Below are 19,863 nucleotides of genomic sequence, written 5' to 3'. Positions count from 1 at the left end.
AAGTTAGTCTAATATATGGCTTATGAAATGCAAACTTAGCATGTGTAATGAGAATGGGACATAGTGAGAGAAGAGGTCAATTGACTATTATTTAGCAGAAAATAAGCTTTAGGATTCTATGTGTGAGAAGGAAATTATCCATAACCTGTTGCCATAGTCCCAGAATGATTAAGAAAACAAACTTTTTGCTGACAAATATTAGAATAGCTTTAAGTATATGCACAAGGAATTTTTATTTAGCAAGCTATTTGTGTCCTGCATAAGGCCAAAACTAGTATATGCCTCTCATATTTCATCACCACACTGAAAGAAGCACAAAGATCTAATAGAGAAGAGGCAAAGGAGGGTAAAAAAGATGGCACTAGAATTAAGAGCTGAGTTACAGGGAAAGGCTAGAGGCTTTAAATTTTCCCACCTGATCACAAGTTTTCAATTTTTGAATATGATTGATGACTTGGACAGTGAACACTTCTGTGAGAGATGTAGGCATAGAGGAACCAGACAACAGAATATGAAATTAAGCAAGAAACGTGTTAAAAAGATGTGAAGAAGTATTCTTGTGAGAAGAGTGGTGGATGAATGGAATACAATGACTTAGGACAAGGGTAATGCAGATAGCAAACATAAATTTTTGTTGTACTCAACTCCATTAGCCATTCACCATTTCCTTTCATACTAGTGAATACCTCATGACCCCAGTTATACTTTCAACTGCCACATTACTCATCTGGTTGACACACTCATGCAGCTGCTTCCAAAACACTTGCCTTTCATGATCTTTCTTAGTGTCAGGTGCATGGCCTCTCATGGTCTTTCTTCTGAATGTCAGGTGCATAAGCACTAATAATCACCCATCTCTTGCCATCCACTTTCATTTCCACCCTCATCAGTCTAGAATTTACTTCCTTGCACTTTCACAACCCCTGCTTCAGAAATGCAACTTCTTCCTGATCTCTTGTTTCCTAAACCCGACTTCTAAGACATTCCCAAACCCTTCTTTCCCTTTACCCTTGAACTCTGTTTCACTCAAAGCCAAAACATCTAGGTTTCTTCTTTCCACAAACTTACTACCTATTTCTTCTCTCTTTTCATTTTGGTTACTCCTGCACTCATTTAGACACCTCAACCTGAGCCTTTGAGGAGGATGAACAGTCCCTGCTTGGCTCCTTCTGTTTCTTCTTTTAGAAATTGGAATACAAGAATGGAAGGGTTTCTAGCCCATCAATCCCACCCCCTTTAGTAGTGATGGCAGTTGCTTCAGATGGTTTGAATTTTGTAATTTTTTGTCTAATCATTTATCAATTTTTTGTCCCCATATGCTCATGTTTAACCATGGCAGGCAGGAACAGTTTTTTGACCAGTGTTTTCATCTGAGAGTCCTTCATATTCATAAGTTTAGTGCTTGTTTGATGACAAAAGGGATTTACATAATTAAAGATTTATTTATTTATTTAGTATACTTTGTCACTGTCTCCCACGTTAGCGAGGTAGTGCAAGGAAACAGACAAAAGAATGGCCTAACCCACCCACATACACATGTATATACATACACGTCCACACGCACATATACATACCTATACATTTTAATGTATACATATAACATACACAGACATATACATATATACACATGTACATAATTCATACTTGCTGCCTTTATTAATTGATTAAAGATACTTATAGAAAATGTATGTTATTCATAAAGTTTCATGCAATTCAAGATGAGTGGCTTATCAGAATCTGATTCCAGAATATTAACTTGGTATATATATATCTACTTAGACCACACAGCTAAACACATTCTCTGTATATATCTTCAGTTTTCAAAAGTAGTTGATAAAATTTTGTATATGTTAAACAAAATTTGAATGAGGGGAAAAGCACACAATATAGGTATTGCATACTATTGTACACCTGTTATTTTTGGAAAGATATATACTTCCCCCTTGAGTTTTTAATTTTCCAAAAGAAGGAACAGAAAAGGGGGCCAAGTGAGGATATTCCCTTGTAGGCTCAGTCCTCTGCTACCTCACTAATGTGGAAAATGGTGAATATGTATGAAAAAAAAATATTTATCAAATTCAGTAATAACCTTTGTTCAACTTTTCTTTCAGGTGGTGTGTCTGCAGCTTTAACCACACCACTGGATGTGGCAAAAACTAGGATCATGTTGGCAGATCATAGAGACAAACTAGCAAAGGGAAGCATAAACTCTGCTATCAGGGTTGTGTATGATCAACATGGACTTCAAGGGTATATATTCTTTTGTCTTTTATGGTTTTGTTTTTCTCTCCTTTTTCTTTTGTGATTGTTACCTGTCTGTGCCCTCCTCTCCAAGTTCTAGTCATCAAGAATGTAATTTAAGGGGAAAAATTTTGCAAGAGAGGAACTTTTCACTTTTTTTTTAGCATTCATATCAGTATCATTTTAAGGCTTGCACTTGCATCATGGGCAGCAGCAGTGTTAGAGCAAAAGTATCATAGTCATTGTCAGTCATTTTAAATGACTGTTCACCAGCAGCTGTCTTGTTTTCACTGAATGCATTTGTAGATCTTTCCTGCTAGTGATTTCAATGCAGATTCTCATTTTGCCCTCAAGCTTTCTCATGTACGAGTTGTAGTTTTTTCTGCAGAGTTTTGTGATTGATAAGATAAACACAGGCTATCCACTGCTTCTGATCCTTTAACTTGAAATTATAATAGTTTCCACCACTCTTTTACTGTATACCTTACCAGCTGTGTAAAGAGACTTAATCCTCACTAATTCTTACACTCCTCTCTTCTTCATATAATGGATCAATTACTTTGTGATTAGGAACACAGTCAGTTTTCCATGCTTCTTTGAAGACCTTTGAAATCCAAGGCACAGCAATATCAGTTTCACTCTACTGTCCCACACACCACCTTGTTTGTGCCCCCAGCTTTTTCATTCTTCAAGAGTTTTATTGGTATTCTTATTTCTTCCTTTGTGTATCTTTCTTTCCCATATACCTACTTCACTCTCTCTTTATCTTCTCTTCACTGCACCAGTAAACTCTTCTCTTTCACCATCATCACAAGTAGATTCTTAAAATGTTCTCTGTACTTTTGACAACCTTCATGTATTGTTACTAACATTCTCCTAGATTAGTTTAGTACATTCACACTTTATACTTACCCCTTCTCTACTCTTTTTCATCCCCTTGTAGAATAGCATGTTATCTTTTTTATTTCTAAAACAATGTCTGTTGGAAATCCCCACTTTCCCCCCTTTTTTTTTTTTTTTTTTTTTATACTTTGTCGCTGTCTCCCGCGTTTGCGAGGTAGCGCAAGGAAACAGACGAAAGAAATGGCCCAACCCCCCCCCATACACATGTACATAGACACGTCCACACACGCAAATATACATACCTACACAGCTTTCCATGGTTTACCCCGGACGCTTCACATGCCTTGATTCAATCCACTGACAGCACGTCAACCCCTGTATACCACATCGCTCCAATTCACTCTATTCCTTGCCCTCCTTTCACCCTCCTGCATGTTCAGGCCCCGATCACACAAAATCCTTTTCACTCCATCTTTCCACCTCCAATTTGGTCTACCTCTTCTCCTCGTTCCCTCCACCTCCGACACATATATCCTCTTGGTCAATCTTTCCTCACTCATTCTCTCCATGTGCCCAAACCATTTCAAAACACCCTCTTCTGCTCTCTCAACCACGCTCTTTTTATTTCCACACATCTCTCTTACCCTTACGTTACTTACTCGATCAAACCACCTCACACCACACATTGTCCTCAAACATCTCATTTCCAGCACATCCATCCTCCTGCGCACAACTCTATCCATATCCCACGCCTCGCAACCATACAACATTGTTGGAACTACTATTCCTTCAAACATACCCATTTTTGCTTTCCGGGATAATGTTCTCGAATTCCACACATTTTTCAAGGCTCCCAAAATTTTTGCCCCCTCCCCCACCCTATGATCCACTTCCGCTTCCATGGTTCCATCCGCTGACAGATCCACTCCCAGATATCTAAAACACTTTACTTCCTCCAGTTTTTCTCCATTCAAACTTACCTCCCAATTGACTTGACCCTCAACCCTACTGTACCTAATAACCTTGCTCTTATTCACATTTACTCTTAACTTTCTTCTTCCACACACTTTACCAAACTCCGTCACCAGCTTCTGCAGTTTCTCACATGAATCCGCCACCAGCGCTGTATCATCAGCAAACAACAACTGACTCACTTCCCAAGCTCTCTCATCCCCAACAGACTTCATACTTGCCCCTCTTTCCAAGACTCTTGCATTTACCTCCCTAACAACCCCATCCATAAACAAATTAAACAACCATGGAGACATCACACACCCCTGCCGCAAACCTACATTCACTGAGAACCAATCACTTTCCTCTCTTCCTACACGTACACATGCCTTGCATCCTCGATAAAAACTTTTCACTGCTTCTAACAACTTGCCTCCCACACCATATATTCTTAATACCTTCCACAGAGCATCTGTATCAACTCTATCATATGCCTTCTCCAGATCCATAAATCCTACATACAAATCCATTTCCCTTTATGTTATATATTGGTCCTTTAGTGTTATATTCGTGTTTTTTACCCTATGTTCTCTTTCATTTTGGTTACTCCTGCATCATTTAGACACCTCAACCTGAGCCTTTGAGGAGGATGAACAGTCCCTGCTTGCTCCTTCTGTTTCTTCTTTTAGAAATTGGAATACAAGAATGGAAGGGTTTCTAGCCCATCAATCCCACCTAGACACGTCCACACACGCAAATATACATACCTACACAGCTTTCCATGGTTTACCCCCGGACGCTTCACATGCCTTGATTCAATCCACTGACAGCACGTCAACCCCTGTATACCACATCGCTCCAATTCACTCTATTCTTGCCCTCCTTTCACCCTCCTGCATGTTCAGGCCCCGATCACACAAAATCCTTTTCACTCCATCTTTCCACCTCCAATTTGGTCTACCTCTTCTCCTCGTTCCCTCCACCTCCGACACATATATCCTCTTGGTCAATCTTTCCTCACTCATTCTCTCCATGTGCCCAAACCATTTCAAAACACCCTCTTCTGCTCTCTCAACCACGCTCTTTTTATTTCCACACATCTCTCTTACCCTTACGTTACTTACTCGATCAAACCACCTCACACCACACATTGTCCTCAAACATCTCATTTCCAGCACATCCATCCTCCTGCGCACAACTCTATCCATATCCCACGCCTCGCAACCATACAACATTGTTGGAACTACTATTCCTTCAAACATACCCATTTTTGCTTTCCGGGATAATGTTCTCGAATTCCACACATTTTTCAAGGCTCCCAAAATTTTTGCCCCCTCCCCCACCCTATGATCCACTTCCGCTTCCATGGTTCCATCCGCTGACAGATCCACTCCCAGATATCTAAAACACTTTACTTCCTCCAGTTTTTCTCCATTCAAACTCACCTCCCAATTGACTTGACCCTCAACCCTACTGTACCTAATAACCTTGCTCTTATTCACATTTACTCTTAACTTTCTTCTTCCACACACTTTACCAAACTCCGTCACCAGCTTCTGCAGTTTCTCACATGAATCCGCCACCAGCGCTGTATCATCAGCAAACAACAACTGACTCACTTCCCAAGCTCTCTCATCCCCAACAGACTTCATACTTGCCCCTCTTTCCAAGACTCTTGCATTTACCTCCCTAACAACCCCATCCATAAACAAATTAAACAACCATGGAGACATCACACACCCCTGCCGCAAACCTACATTCACTGAGAACCAATCACTTTCCTCTCTTCCTACACGTACACATGCCTTGCATCCTCGATAAAAACTTTTCACTGCTTCTAACAACTTGCCTCCCACACCATATATTCTTAATACCTTCCACAGAGCATCTGTATCAACTCTATCATATGCCTTCTCCAGATCCATAAATCCTACATACAAATCCATTTCCCCTTTATTGATATATATTGTCCTTTTGCTGTTTTATTCAGTGTTTTTTCACCCTATGTTCTCATGTCATTTCTGGGGGCCCCCCCCTTTTTTTTTTTGACAGATTTAGCTCCTTCAAAAAATTCTTCCATCAGATTTCTGAAGCCTTTGTTCCACATTTCATCCTACTCAAGGCTTTCACCTCCTATTCTCTCTTCACCAAACTTCTCCATGACTCTTTCACTTCGGATACCACACTGACCCAAAACATCCTACATACTCTTCCTATCACCAAACACATTCATCAGTCTTTCAAAGTACTCACTTATCTCTGCCAGTTACCACTTCCCCCTTTACCCCTTCACAGATATTCCCTTGTGTTCTCTTGTTTTTTCACAGTTAACCTCCTTCCAAAACATCACCTTATTCTCAGTACAATTTACTGATACTCGCTCCCTCCAACACTCATTTGCCCCATTTTGAACCCCTGCACCTTCCTCATGAAATGTAATTTTGAGTAAATATTTCACCATTTCTCAGGTGAGCAAACAAAAATTTTATTTTTCTTATTTTGCAGGCTGTTTACAGGGATTATTCCACGAACATTGTGGATCTCCATCGGTGGAGGAATTTTCCTTGGTGTGTATGAAAAAGCAAAGGTATTTTTACATAGTTTCTCACAGGATTTATGATAAAAAAAAGATTAATTTTGTTTGTGTACCTCGTGTGAAAGAAAAAAAGGTTCACCGAGTATACCACGAAAAATCAGATCAACCAAGGCTTTATGGAACATTTTACTGTATTGGACTGGTCCCCAGCTGAAGCCTAGCCCCCGCTCCCACCTCTTTTGTTGCCTTCTATGAAATTCAGAGAATACTTGGGCAGTATCCTTTCCACCCTATCCCCAGGGATAGTGTTTTAAGGATTTTTTTTTTTTTTTTTTTTTTGTCGCTGTCTATCGCGTTTGCGAGGTAGCGAAAGGAAACAGACGAAAGAAATGGCCCAACCCACCCCCATACACATGTATATACATACGTCCACACACGCAAATATACATACCTACACAGCTTTCCATGGTTTACCCCAGACGCTTCACATGCCCTGATTCAATCCACTGACAGCACGTCAACCCCGGTATACCACATCGATCCAATTCACTCTATTCCTTGCCCTCCTTTCACCCTCCTGCATGTTCAGGCCCCGATCACACAAAATCTTTTTCACTCCATCTTTCCACCTCCAATTTGGTCTCCCACTTCTCCTCGTTCCCTCCACCTCCGACACATATATCCTCTTGGTCAATCTTTCCTCACTCATTCTCTCCATGTGCCAAAACCATTTCAAAACACCCTCTTCTGCTCTCTCAACCACGCTCTTTTTATTTCCACACATCTCTCTTACCCTTACGTTACTTACTCAATCAAACCACCTCACACCACACATTGTCCTCAAACATCTCATTTCCAGCACATCCATCCTCCTGCGCACAACTCTATCCATAGCCCATTTGTTCTAAAAAATATTACATGGTTGCAGGGCATGGATTATAAAATGGGTTGTGCAGAGAAGGGTGGATGTGTTGGAAATTAAATGTTTGAGGACAATATGCGGTGTGAGGTAGTTTGATCGAGTAAGTAATGAAAGGGTAAGAGAGATGTGTGGTAATAACGAGTGTTGTGGAGAGAACAGAAGAGGATGTATTGAAATGGTTTGGTCACATGGAGAGAATGAGTGAGGAAAGATTGACAATGAGGATATATGTGTCAGAGGTGGAGGGAATGAGGAGAAGTGGGAGACCAAATTGGAGGTGGAGGGATGGAGTGAAAAAGATTTTGAGTGATCACGGCCTGAACATACAGGAGGGTGCAAGGAATAGTGAATTAGAATGATGTGGTATACCGGGGTCGCCATGCTGTTAATGGATTGAACCAGGGCATATGAAGCGTCTGGGGTAAACCATGGAAAGTTTTGTGGGGCCTGGATGTGGAAAGGGAGCTGTGGTTTCGGTGCATTGTACATAACAGCTAAAAGGTGGTCGTTTGTAAATGAGGCCATGTTCATTTGTTCCAGACATTATCTTGGTAAGGCAAGAAAAGTGATCAGGTATTAAAATGTGAACACTTGATCCCTGTCTTTGACTTAATATCAATACGTAATTGAATGTATCATGTTACAAAACTGGCTAAGTTTAGCTGCTGCATGTGACTAATGCAAATATTTAGATATAATGTGGAGGGACATGTACACAAATATGTGGACTCTGAATATCAATGTTGTCAGGCAGGAATGTAATATATGTTATTCACAATGAAACCCTTAAATGTTTACATCCTTTTAATTCAGAGAAATCTTCATTATAGTCATCAAAATGTATCAAAGAACACATGACAAACTTGCATTGTAAAAGGGCATATAGAATATTAGAAAACTTTACAGACCTTGCTTTATCTTAAACAAATATAATTCAAACATTATTAAGCAGTAACTTTCTTTTAAGTCTTTGATTCCTTACAGTGAAACATAAATATGATCTTAAAAATATTTGATGATGGGTTAATGTTTTTTGGAAAGGATATTTATGTACTAAATTAATAATGAAAATATTCCAAGTTCCAAATTCTATGCTGCCTCCCCTTCAGCAATAATATTTGGTAGATCTTTGATGCCATCCTTTGAAATTATTCGAACACGGAATTTTGGCAGGTTGATGATAAACCTCCGCTTTATTTCTGCAATGCACTTCACCAAAAGTCCATATGCTTCTTTCTGGTTCATGTCTGTAATGCAAAAATGAAGTGTTAATAATTAGTTTTTTGTTTTTCATAGCTGGTGACATGACATGGGCAACAAAGCATGCCCTACTTGTGGCCACCTCAGAGGAAAGGAAAGACAATGAGTGTAAAAGAAAAAAAGAAATAAAGAAAAAAAATACACCGAGCAGGTAGCAAGGAGGGTGAGAAGTTCCATGTAAAGGTGGGTCTGTGGCAGGAGTGTGTAATGTCACCATGGCTGTTTAATTTGTTTATGGGTGGGAAGGTGAATGAAAGAGTCTTGGAGAGAGGAGCAGGTCTGCATTCTGTTGGGGATGGGAAGGCCGGGGAGTTGAGTCAATTGTTGTTTGCTTATAACTTGGTGCTCGTGACAGTTTTAAATGAGAAACTGCAGAAGCTGGCATCACAGTTTGGGAGAGTGTATGAAAGGAGGCAGTTGAGAGGAAAGTGAATAAAAGCAAAGTTATTAGGTTTATCAGTGGAAGGAGACAGGGTAGCTGGAATATGAGTTTGAGGACAGAGGACAAGGCAGCGAGTGGTCCTATAGAAGCTGAAGTGAGCAATAAGGTGGGTGACCTAGGTCCTTCACATACTGAGGGGTGTATGGTAAGGAAAGTCATTGTCGGTGAAGCAAACAGGGGCATGCTTGATGGTATAATAACCCCAAATGTTTTGTATGGATGCAAGGCACAGAATCCAGAAGAGTAGTGATTAATGGGCAAGCCTCAGAATACTTAACCATGAAAGGTGATGTTCCACAGGGATCATTTCTCTTTCTCATATATATTAATGACATAAATGATAGGCTGTGTTGTAAGATATCAATACTCACAGATGATACTAAGTTGTAAACTGATATGCACAAACTGATGTTTTCCATATCAGAAGCTACAATGAGAAGGCAAGCTTTTGAGCTGCTAAAAGTAAATAAAGAAGGAGACTGAAGTGTAATAATCTATGGTGACCTAAAGCTATCTAAACAAGGCAGAGGAGAAATAAAATAAAAGCAAATTAATTAATTCATAGGTAGGGTTTTAGAATCTGTCGAGTTTAAGTTGTCTACTGTACCTAGCTCTCTTATAGGATTTATTTCTCATCCAGGAATCATCTTGGTTTCTCACTGCAGTTCTCCTGTCACTCTGTATATTTCTTTTTTCAAGTAGGGTGACGAAAATAGTTCACATTAATAAAAGATGGGGGATGCACCAATGAACTCTTCAGAAGGGCATTAATACACATATTAGAATTATCAAAGGTTTCGACAATCATGGTCTAAGCAGTTGCAAGGGGCCACATTTGATGAATTTCACTCACAGTAATGGATATAAGCTTGTGGGTGAATGTTTTGCTTCGAATGAGGTCAAGTGTTTTCTTCAACAGGATTGTTTATGTATGGAATGATATACCAGGTAAAGCAGTTGAATGCAACACTACTGATACATTAAAGAAAGGATTTGATAAATTCTTTGATTCATATCCATGACTAACATTATTTGGACATATAGAGTTTACTGATATTTCTCTCTAATCATCTGGATGCTTTTCTCTTACTACACTGATCTCTCAGTTTCTGATCTCTTCCACTATCATATGAAGCTATTTTGAGAAATTTATTAGTATGGATGAACAAGTTCAACAACGAAAAAGATAGCTTGAAGGTAGCGTTTGTAAATTCTATATGTATTAGAAAAGATGTGAAAAAAGGAGAGATAGGTAGTATGTTTGAGGAAAGGAACCTGGATGTTTTGGCTCTGAGTGAAACGAAGCTCAAGGGTAAAGGGGAAGAGTGGTTTGGGAATGTCTTGGGAGTAAAGTCAGGGGTTAGTGAGAGGACAAGAGCAAGGGAAGGAGTAGCAGTACTCCTGAAACAGGAGTTGTGGGAGTATGTGATATAATGTAAGAAAGTAAATTCTCGATTAATATGGGTAAAACTGAAAGTTGATGGAGAGAGATGGGTGATTATTGGTGCATATGCACCTGGGCATGAGAAGAAAGATCATGAGAGGCAAGTGTTTTGGGAGCAGCTGAATGAGTGTGTTAGTGGTTTTGATGCACGAGACCGGGTTATAGTGATGGGTGATTTGAATGCAAAGGTGAGTAATGTGGCAGTTGAGGGAATAATTGGTATACATGGGGTGTTCAGTGTTGTAAATGGAAATGGTGAAGAGCTTGTAGATTTATGTGCTGAAAAAGGACTGATGATTGGGAATACCTGGTTTAAAAAGCGAGATATACATAAGTATACGTATGTAAGTAGGAGAGATGGCCAGAGAGCATTATTGGATTACATGTTAATTGACAGGTGTGCGAAAGAGAGAGTTTTGGATGTTAATGTGCTGAGAGGTGCAACTGGAGGGATGTCTGATCATTATCTTGTGGAGGCTAAGGTGAAGATTTGTATGGGTTTTCAGAAAAGAAGAGTGAATGTTGGGGTGAAGAGGGTGGTGAGAGTAAGTGAGCTTGGGAAGGAGACTTGTGTGAGGAAGTACCAGGAGAGACTGAGTACAGAATGGAAAAAGGTGAAAACAATGGAAGTAAGGGGAGTGGGGGAGGAATGGGATGTATTTAGGGAATCAGTGATGGATTGCGCAAAAGATGCTTGTGGCATGAGAAGAGTGGGAGGTGGGTTGATTAGAAAGGGTAGTGAGTGGTGGGATGAAGAAGTAAGATTATTAGTGAAAGAGAAGAGAGAGGCATTTGGACGATTTTTGCAGGGAAAAAATGCAATTGAGTGGGAGATGTATAAAAGAAAGAGACAGGAGGTCAAGAGAAAGGTGCAAGAGGTGAAAAAGAGGGCAAATGAGAGTTGGGGTGAGAGAGTATCATTAAATTTTAGGGAGAATAAAAAGATGTTCTGTAAGGAGGTAAATAAAGTGCGCAAGACAAGGGAGCAAATGGGAACTTCAGTGAAGGGCGCAAATGGTGAGGTGATAACAAGTAGTGGTGATGTGAGAAGGAGATGGAGTAAGTATTTTGAAGGTTTGTTGAATGTGTTTGATGATAGAGTGGCAGATATAGGGTGTTTTGGTCAAGGTGGTGTGCAAAGTGAGAGGGTTAGGGAAAATGATTTGGTAAACAGAGAAGAGGTAGTAAAAGCTTTGCGGAAGATGAAAGCCGGCAAGGCAACAGGTTTGGATGGTATTGCAGTGAAATGTATTAAAAAACGGGGTGACTGTATTGTTGACTGATTGGTAAGGTTATTTAATGTATGTATGACTCATGGTGAGGTGCCTGAGGATTGGCGGAATGCGTGCATAGTGCCATTGTACAAAGGCAAAGGGGATAAGAGTGAGTGCTCAAATTACAGAGGTATAAGTTTGTTGAGTATTCCTGGTAAGTTATATGGGAGGGTATTGATTGAGAGGGTGAAGGCATGTACAGAGCATCAGATTGGGGAAGAGCAGTGTGGTTTCAGAAGTGGTAGAGGATGTGTGGATCAGGTGTTTGCTTTGAAGAATGTATGTGAGAAATACTTAGAAAAGCAAATGGATTTGTATGTAGCATTTATGAATCTGGAGAAGGCATATGATAGAGTTGATAGAGATGCTCTGTGGAAGGTATTAAGAATATATGGTGTGGGAGGCAAGTTGTTAGAGGCAGTGAAAAGTTTTTATCGAGGATGTAAGGCATGTGTATGTGTAGGAAGAGAGGAAAGTGATTGGTTCTCAGTGAATGTAGGTTTGCGGCAGGGGTGTGTGATGTCTCCATGGTTGTTTAATTTGTTTATGGATGGGGTTGTTAGGGAGGTGAATGCAAGAGTTTTGGAAAGTGGGGCAAGTATGAAGTCTGTTGGGGATGAGAGAGCTTGGGAAGTGTCAGTTGTTGTTCACTGATGATACAGCGCTGGTGGCTGATTCATGTGAGAAACTGCAGAAGCTGGTGACTGAGTTTGGTAAAGTGTGTGAAAGAAGAAAGTTAAGAGTAAATGTGAATAAGAGCAAGGTTATTAGGTACAGTAGGGTTGAGGGTCAAGTCAGTTGGGAGGTAAGTTTGAATGGAGAAAAACTGGAGGAAGTAAAGTGTTTTAGATATCTGGGAGTGCATCTGGCAGCGGATGGAAGCGGAAGTGGATCATAGGGTGGGGGAGGGGGCAAAAATTCTGGGAGCCTTGAAGAATGTGTGGAAGTCAAGAACATTATCTCGGAAAGCAAAAATGGGTATGTTTCAAGGAATAGTGGTTCCAACAATGTTGTATGGTTGCGAGGCGTGGGCTATGGATAGAGTTGTGCGCAGGAGGATGGATGTGCTGGAAATGAGATGTTTGAGGACAATGTGTGGTGTGAGGTGGTTTGATCGAGTAAGTAACGTAACAGTAAGAGAGATGTGTGGAAATAAAAAGAGCGTGGTTGAGAGAGCAGAAGAGGGTGTTTTGAAATGGTTTGGGCACATGGAGAGAATGAGTGAGGAAAGATTGACCAAGAGGATATATGTGTCGGAGGTGGAGGGAACGAGGAGAAGTGGGAGACCAAATTGGAGGTGGAAAGATGGAGTGAAAAAGATTTTGTGTGATCGGGGCCTGAACATGCAGGAGGGTGAAAGGAGGGCAAGGAATAGAGTGAATTGGATCGATGTGGTATACCAGGGTTGACGTGCTGTCAGTGGGTTGAATCAGGGCATGTGAAGCGTCTGGGGTAAACCATGGAAAGCTGTGTAGGCATGTATATTTGCGTGTGGACGTATGTATATACATGTGTATGGGGGTGGGTGGGGCCATTTCTTTCGTCTGTTTCCTTGCGCTACCTCGCAAACGCAGGAGACAGCGACAAAGAAAAAAAAAAGAAAAAAAAATATAGAAAAGAGCCATCAAAAGATGACATTTGAACTCTTATATCAATATCTTTTAAAATGATAATGTTTGAAAGAAGCAGTAATAATTTTCAGAACACTAGCAGCTGAAAATGAAATGAAAGTTAAAAATGTAATAAACTCCAAACTCTTCTATAATTGACATATGTAGAAGGGCAGAGTGATAACTATTATATAATGCTCTCTTGAAACATGATAGGATAATAATGATGAAAGTAAGAGAAAATACCAAATATATTAAAATATACATACCAGGTCTGAATTCTTTGTCCATGACAGATATGGTGAACATACCACCATACCCAAATGCATAATACTGGACTGGAACAGAAGCTGCTAGGTAATCCATATAGTAAAGCTCTGTTTTGTTTGTGTCTGGATCATATCCACCCATCATCAAGTTAACAAAGTGGGGCTCCTGTAAAGATAATATAAGTATAAAGACTCATTTTTCATTACAAACACATCACATTCTGCCACTAAGAATAATGTAACGTTTCTGTCTTCAAAAAGTAGCGCCATAAACAAAGAAAAGGCCTCTATTCACTTACATTCATTCTCTCATGGTCATGTGAAATGCACCAAAATCACAGCCCCCATCCACAAGAAGTCCAACAGACCTTTCCTTGGTTTCCCCAAGCTGCTCCATAAGCCCTGGTTCAGTACACTGACAACATGTCGCCCCCATATACTACATTGCTACAATTCACTCTATCCCATACAGGCCTTTGATTGTAAAGCACTCAAAATCTTATTCACTCCCTTCAATCTCCAATTCATTTTCCCCTTCTTGGCCCCTCCACTTCCGACACATATCTTTGTAATCCTTTCTGCACTCATTCTTTGCATATGTTCAAACCATTTTGGCACCCCCTTATCAACTCTCTCAACAATACTCTTCTTATTACCACACCTCTCTCTTACCCTATCATGACTTACTTGATCAACCCTCTTCACACCACATAATATTCTCAAACACTTCATTTACAACACAATTACTCACTTCCATAAATTCTCATCAATAGCCCAAGCCTTGCATACATGCAACACTTAAGACAACAATATCTCCAAACATAACCCACATTTGCGTCTCCAATAGAGATCTCTCTTTCCTACATTCCTCAATGCTCCCAGAACCTTATCCTTTCTCCCATCCTATGACATACTTCCATTTCCATGGATATATTTGCTACCATGTCCACTCTTGGGTATCGAAAAGATTTCACTTCCAAATTTTCTTCATTCAAACTCACACCCCAACTGACCTGTCTCTCTGCACTAATAAACCTAATAACCTTGCTTTTATTCACTTTCAATCTTAAAAGTCTCCACTGACACACTCTCCTAAACTCATTTAAATCTGCCACTAATAGTGCATCAGCAAACAAGATCTATACATAAATATTTTATAGAAATTTTCAAACTATTCGCCATTTCCCGCGTTAGCGAGGTAGCGTTAAGAACAGAGAACTGGGCCACTGAGGGAATATCCTCACCTGGCCCCCTTCTCTGTTCCTTCCTTTGGAAAATTAAAAAAAAATTGAGAGGGGAGGATTTCCAGCCCCCCGCTCCCTCCCCTTTTAGTCGCCTTCTACGACACGCAGGGAATACGTGGGAAGTATTCTTTCTCCCCTATCCCCAGGGATTTTATAGAAATAATTTTTATAAATCTATATTTAGATGAAAAACAGTTAGCTGAAACCAAGCACAAATAGTGGAAAGACTCCATATACTTACATGTGCATTCCATGATGCATTATGTTAATTCTACAACAAGTTGTCAAATCATGGGAAGTCAAAGTGAAATTCTAATGCTACAGTCATATAACTCTGAAGAAAATATTCATATAATGTACATATGAAGATAATCTTAATTTTAATCAATCTGTTCCTTTGGCCTACTAACAGATTTTAAAGCTATTGAAAATTATTGCTATTTCTGGTAAAGCCATCAGTTTCTTTGAAAAAGGTCACCAAATTATTTTCTTGAATGAACAGTAATCAAAACAATAGTCATTCATTTTAGATTCACTAACCCTTGAGCGAAGGTGTGTGGCAAGTGTGTGACGTGTGAAGTGGACAGCAGCAGCAGGAGACAACTCGTATCCATTACGCATCTTATACAGTTGAATGTTCTTGGCAATATATTCTGCAAATTGTGTGGTATCTCCTGCTTCTCCAGATACTGCCATCACCAAGTTGCTTGATAATTTGTGCACCTTGTCATCATCTAATTAGTAAAAAAAAAAAAAAAAAAAAAAAAAAAAAAAAAAAAAAAATAATGTAATTTTGTATTACAATAGGTATAAAGTTTAGACCTTGGTGATGAAATATTTACTCTTTAACTATACAGTACAGAGACCTTATTCATCATTTCTCTGCTACTATTGCTGCCTTGGGCTGCAGGAGCCTCTGGAGAGAAGGTCGTAAGAACACCAAGACCCCTTTCTTAGAAAGGGCTCCTTGGGCAATTATTATATATGAGGCCATTTCTTTGTTCCAGGCATATCTAAATAACATAGGAAATAGTATGGAAAAAGTCATTACTGTTTGCTATGTTAGCAATGTAGTGTCATGAATAGACAAAGATATAGCCTTTCTCACTTTCTCACATCCACTCTCTACCTGTCATTAAATGCACCAAAACCACAGCACCCATCCATAACCAGAGCCAGCTAACCTTTCTGTGATTTCTCTTGAGTGCTTCACATGCCATAGCTCAGTCCAATGGCAGCACAATGCTTACTGTATGACATCATTCCAATTCACTCCCATTTATGCCTTACATTCTCCTGCATGTTCTGGTGCCGAGTACTCAAATCCTTTTTTTTACTCCATCCTTCCACTTCTTTCTCCTTGTTTCTTCCATTTCTTACTCACATACTCTCTTTGTTGATCTCCCCTTATTCATCCTTTCCATATGTCAAAACCTTTTCAGCAAACCATGCTCACATATCTCAACCATATTCTGATTACCACATTTCTCTTTCACCGTATCATTTCATATTTGATCAATCCTCCTCATAACACATAATGTTCTCAAGCATTTTGTTTTCAACACATTCACTTTCTACCACATATCACATCCTTCCACCATTGTCAGGACTACTAGTAATACCACTAAATATCCATCTGCCCTGATCATAAATGACCTTATTTCAAAGCACCCAGGACCTCAACCCCCTCACCCACCCTGTGATTCACTTTTGATTCCATAAGTCCATTTGTTGACATGCTCCAACTAACCTGTCTCTTTCACCACTAAACCTAATAACCTTACTTTTCATCAAACTTATTACTTTCACACAAACTCCTTAACTTAGCCATCAAGTTCTGCAGTTTCTCCCTTGAATCAACCTCCAGCACTGTGTCAGCAGCAAATGCTGATTAACTCACCTAACAGGCCCCCTCTTCTCTACAAGACCCTTGCATTCACCTCCCTAACTCAATCATACACAAACTTTACAGCCCTGCCACAGACCCATCTTCATCTGGAACAACTAGCTCTTTTCTCTTCCTGCTTACACATGCCTTAATCTTGATAAAAAGCTCTTCATTGCTTGTAGCAACTTTCCTCCCACACTATCTATTGTAGGACCTTCCAATGAGCATCTCTATTAATCCTGTTGTATGCTTTCTCCTGATACATGCATGCCACATACATATCCTTCTGTTATAAATATAATAAAAGCCCTATGGACAAAGTAAGCAATATTTCCTATACTTTTCCAAATTTGTCATAAAGCCCAGAAATGCTGATAAACCACACCTCATACTTTAACCACCTGGCCACACAGATCCCCTATCCCTAGTAAACACCAAAATGACAAAACATAATCACAAAAATGGTCAGACACATGCTACATGGCTGTCCCCTCAACCCTTGTACTCCATACCAAGTGACATACACCATCCAATACTAAGCCTCTGAGACACTTTCTTGTATGTACTTTGAACACCATCTTCAACATTTTAAACACCAATTCAGCATTACAGAACCTGCCATGATCAAGACGTAACTTTTATACTGAACACTCACTCCTCTGCTACCATGCCTACACAAATGCCATATCACCATGCTTCATGACCTGTGATCCTAAGCAGTAAATGTGGCTGACGTCCTGATTGCTGCTAGAATCCTATAAAAGTTATCCTGGGGTTGCAAGTTCAAGATATATGTATTTTAAGCATGTAAACTCGTTATATTTTCAGACCATATTTCAAAGAATCTTCACTTTAGCACACACAGAATGATCTGTGAACTTTGTCAACCTTGTAGTAGTCACCTTAAAACAGATCCAATAAAAGAATGAAAATATGTCTCACCTGACTTTTGCACCATGATGCTCTGTAGATGGCTCATATCTGTAGCCACCAAAACAAAGTCCCTAAACTTGATACCTGAAAAAAAATTAAGAATACCAGTAACTGTTCTACTTTGTTGATATGCGAGTATTAAAAGGAGAAAACAATTTATAGGTTGTAGACTAGAGTATAAAGATAAACACAAAATTACCCTTGCATGATTAAAGTACTCTACATGAACAGACAATAACTATACATTATGCATACATATATGTTTGCTGTACAATTGAGAAATCAAAAGGGTTCTCTGCACTCTAGCAACACTGTTGCCACCATCAGTCAACACCTGGGCTGGAAATGATTGCACAAGACAAGACAGGGTCATGACCACAGATTAAAGGCAGCAAGTATGAATTGTGTACATGTGTATATATGTATATGTCTGTGTATGTATATATATGTTTATGTTGAAATGTATATGTGGGTGTGTGGATGTGTATGTATATACATGTGTATGTGGGTGGGTTGGACCATTCTTTCGTCTTGTTTCCTTACACTACCTCCCTAACACGGGAGACAGCAACAAAGTATAATAATATGAAATGAGGAAGAGTAAAGATGTTGAGAATATGAAGATTAATATCTATGTCAATATAATTAAGTAATATATCCTGTACTCTGTTGTGGTATTGGGTGAATGTGAAAGGGCTCTAGCTGGCAGCTTGAATCCTCACCAGTATGTGATGATTATGGGTTAATTCTAAGTGTGATTTCATTTTACATCCTCCTAAACACACTAGACACTTTGAGATTTTTTTGCCCTGCATGACCTCACATTCCATGCATAACACCTACCAGTATATATTTCTTGATGTATTATACACATCCACTTTCCATTTTCATGCACAAAACATTATCTACATGAGTAAATTTCAAAAAATATGCAAATGTATAAAATGATCTTACTCAAAGTAATACAAATATTAATACTGAAGAAACTAACTATTCATGCAAAAAGTCTAAATTGCTTGCAACATACATCTAGCTTCTTGCCATGTAATCTTATCCCTAACTTCAAGTTTTCTCTGTTCACAACCCTCAGCTGCAGTAACTTATCGATTACTGAAGAATGAACTATAATGCTCCACATCATGTTCCACACTAACTATTTTCTCAAAATACTACGTTGTTGAACAAAATCATTAGATATCCATAGCTAGTTTTGATGCAGGGCTTAATATGTAATGGTATCTATTGATTTCAAGCTGGGTCACGTTAACTAATCCTACACTTTTCATGATCTTCACAACCCTCATCATCATCGCCTGTTTCACTGCTGAAAAAAATTGTTGCTACGCCACTCTAAAGCTCGATCTATACTTATTTTCGAAAGCTTATTTAGTGTGAAAGCTGATGTAGTGAAGATCCTTAAACGGAACTTTACTGTGAATGCCTCGAATTTTCCTCTTAAATCATGTCAGCAAAATTAACACAGTATCATCAGAGTTTGGAGGTCTAAACCAACTTCAACCCTTTCTTGAATCATCACAATCTGACACTCTCTTACTTTTGCCATTAGGCTAACATATACAAATATGAAAATCATGAAATCAAAACTCACCTATGAGACATTCCAGACTCATTTTGTCAGGAAATATGCTAGACCAAGCGTAACAAAATGTTCAGGCCGGTGTTGTGTGGTGACTTGCACTTGCTGTAAACAAATTTAGCGTTCATCGTTCAAAAAAATGTTACATGAATATAGTTTTTTTTCTTTTTATCATTAAATCATTGCTATATTCATATAGTGTGTCATAGTATATCTATAAGAAGCTATCTCTCCTATTTCAAAAAATAGCGCATTGCAGGTATAGACTTCAAAATTTGGTACACAGAATATACTTTAGAAATACCACTAATTCCGTCAAATGCATCAATATTTATTTGTAATTATGCAAAATTTAGGTTTTAATACATCATGATATGGAAAAACGAACAGTAATAAAAAAAAAATGTCT

At 39.1% G+C, this 19,863-nt stretch overlaps 2 protein-coding genes across 6 annotated transcripts in view; one reads left to right on the top strand and one right to left on the bottom strand.

Annotated features, from left to right (window-relative positions):
- Window positions 1–11,931, top strand: part of LOC139755362 (mitochondrial S-adenosylmethionine carrier protein-like) — a 30,265-nt gene extending 18,334 nt beyond the window's left edge. For all 5 annotated transcript variants that reach the window (XM_071673543.1, XM_071673542.1, XM_071673544.1 and 2 more), the window contains exons 6-8: window positions 2,112–2,250; window positions 6,541–6,602; window positions 8,790–11,931. In XM_071673543.1, the coding sequence (XP_071529644.1) occupies window positions 2,112–2,250; window positions 6,541–6,602; window positions 8,790–8,908 (320 nt within the window). In that variant the 3' untranslated portion in view covers window positions 8,909–11,931. The remainder of the gene's footprint in view (window positions 1–2,111; window positions 2,251–6,540; window positions 6,603–8,789) is intronic.
- On the bottom strand, window positions 8,285–19,620 carry LOC139755363 (proteasome subunit beta type-2-like). The gene is made up of 5 exons (XM_071673548.1): window positions 19,467–19,620; window positions 17,867–17,941; window positions 15,577–15,770; window positions 13,793–13,958; window positions 8,285–8,740 (listed from the first exon to the last, which is right to left on the bottom strand). The coding sequence occupies exons 1-5, from the start codon at window positions 19,486–19,488 to the stop codon at window positions 8,583–8,585; spliced, it is 615 nt and encodes a 204-aa protein (XP_071529649.1). The 5' UTR covers window positions 19,489–19,620; the 3' UTR covers window positions 8,285–8,582.
- Between the last annotated feature and the right edge of the window lie 243 nt (window positions 19,621–19,863).

This window comes from Panulirus ornatus, chromosome 19, assembly GCF_036320965.1.
Source record: "Panulirus ornatus isolate Po-2019 chromosome 19, ASM3632096v1, whole genome shotgun sequence".
In the NCBI taxonomy this organism is placed as follows: Eukaryota; Metazoa; Arthropoda; class Malacostraca; order Decapoda; family Palinuridae; genus Panulirus; species Panulirus ornatus.
Note: the sequence above shows the minus strand (reverse complement) of the source record. Positions and strands in the feature narration are given on the sequence as shown.

Coding starts and splice junctions, on each gene's coding strand:
- LOC139755363 (XM_071673548.1), bottom strand. CDS start 19,488: ATGAGTCTGGAATGTCTCATAG. Junction 15,771..17,866: donor CATCATGGTGCAAAAGTCAG/GTGAGACATATT, acceptor TTTACTAATTAG/ATGATGACAAGGTGCACAAA. Junction 8,741..13,792: donor GGACAAAGAATTCAGACCTG/GTATGTATATTT, acceptor TTTGCATTACAG/ACATGAACCAGAAAGAAGCA.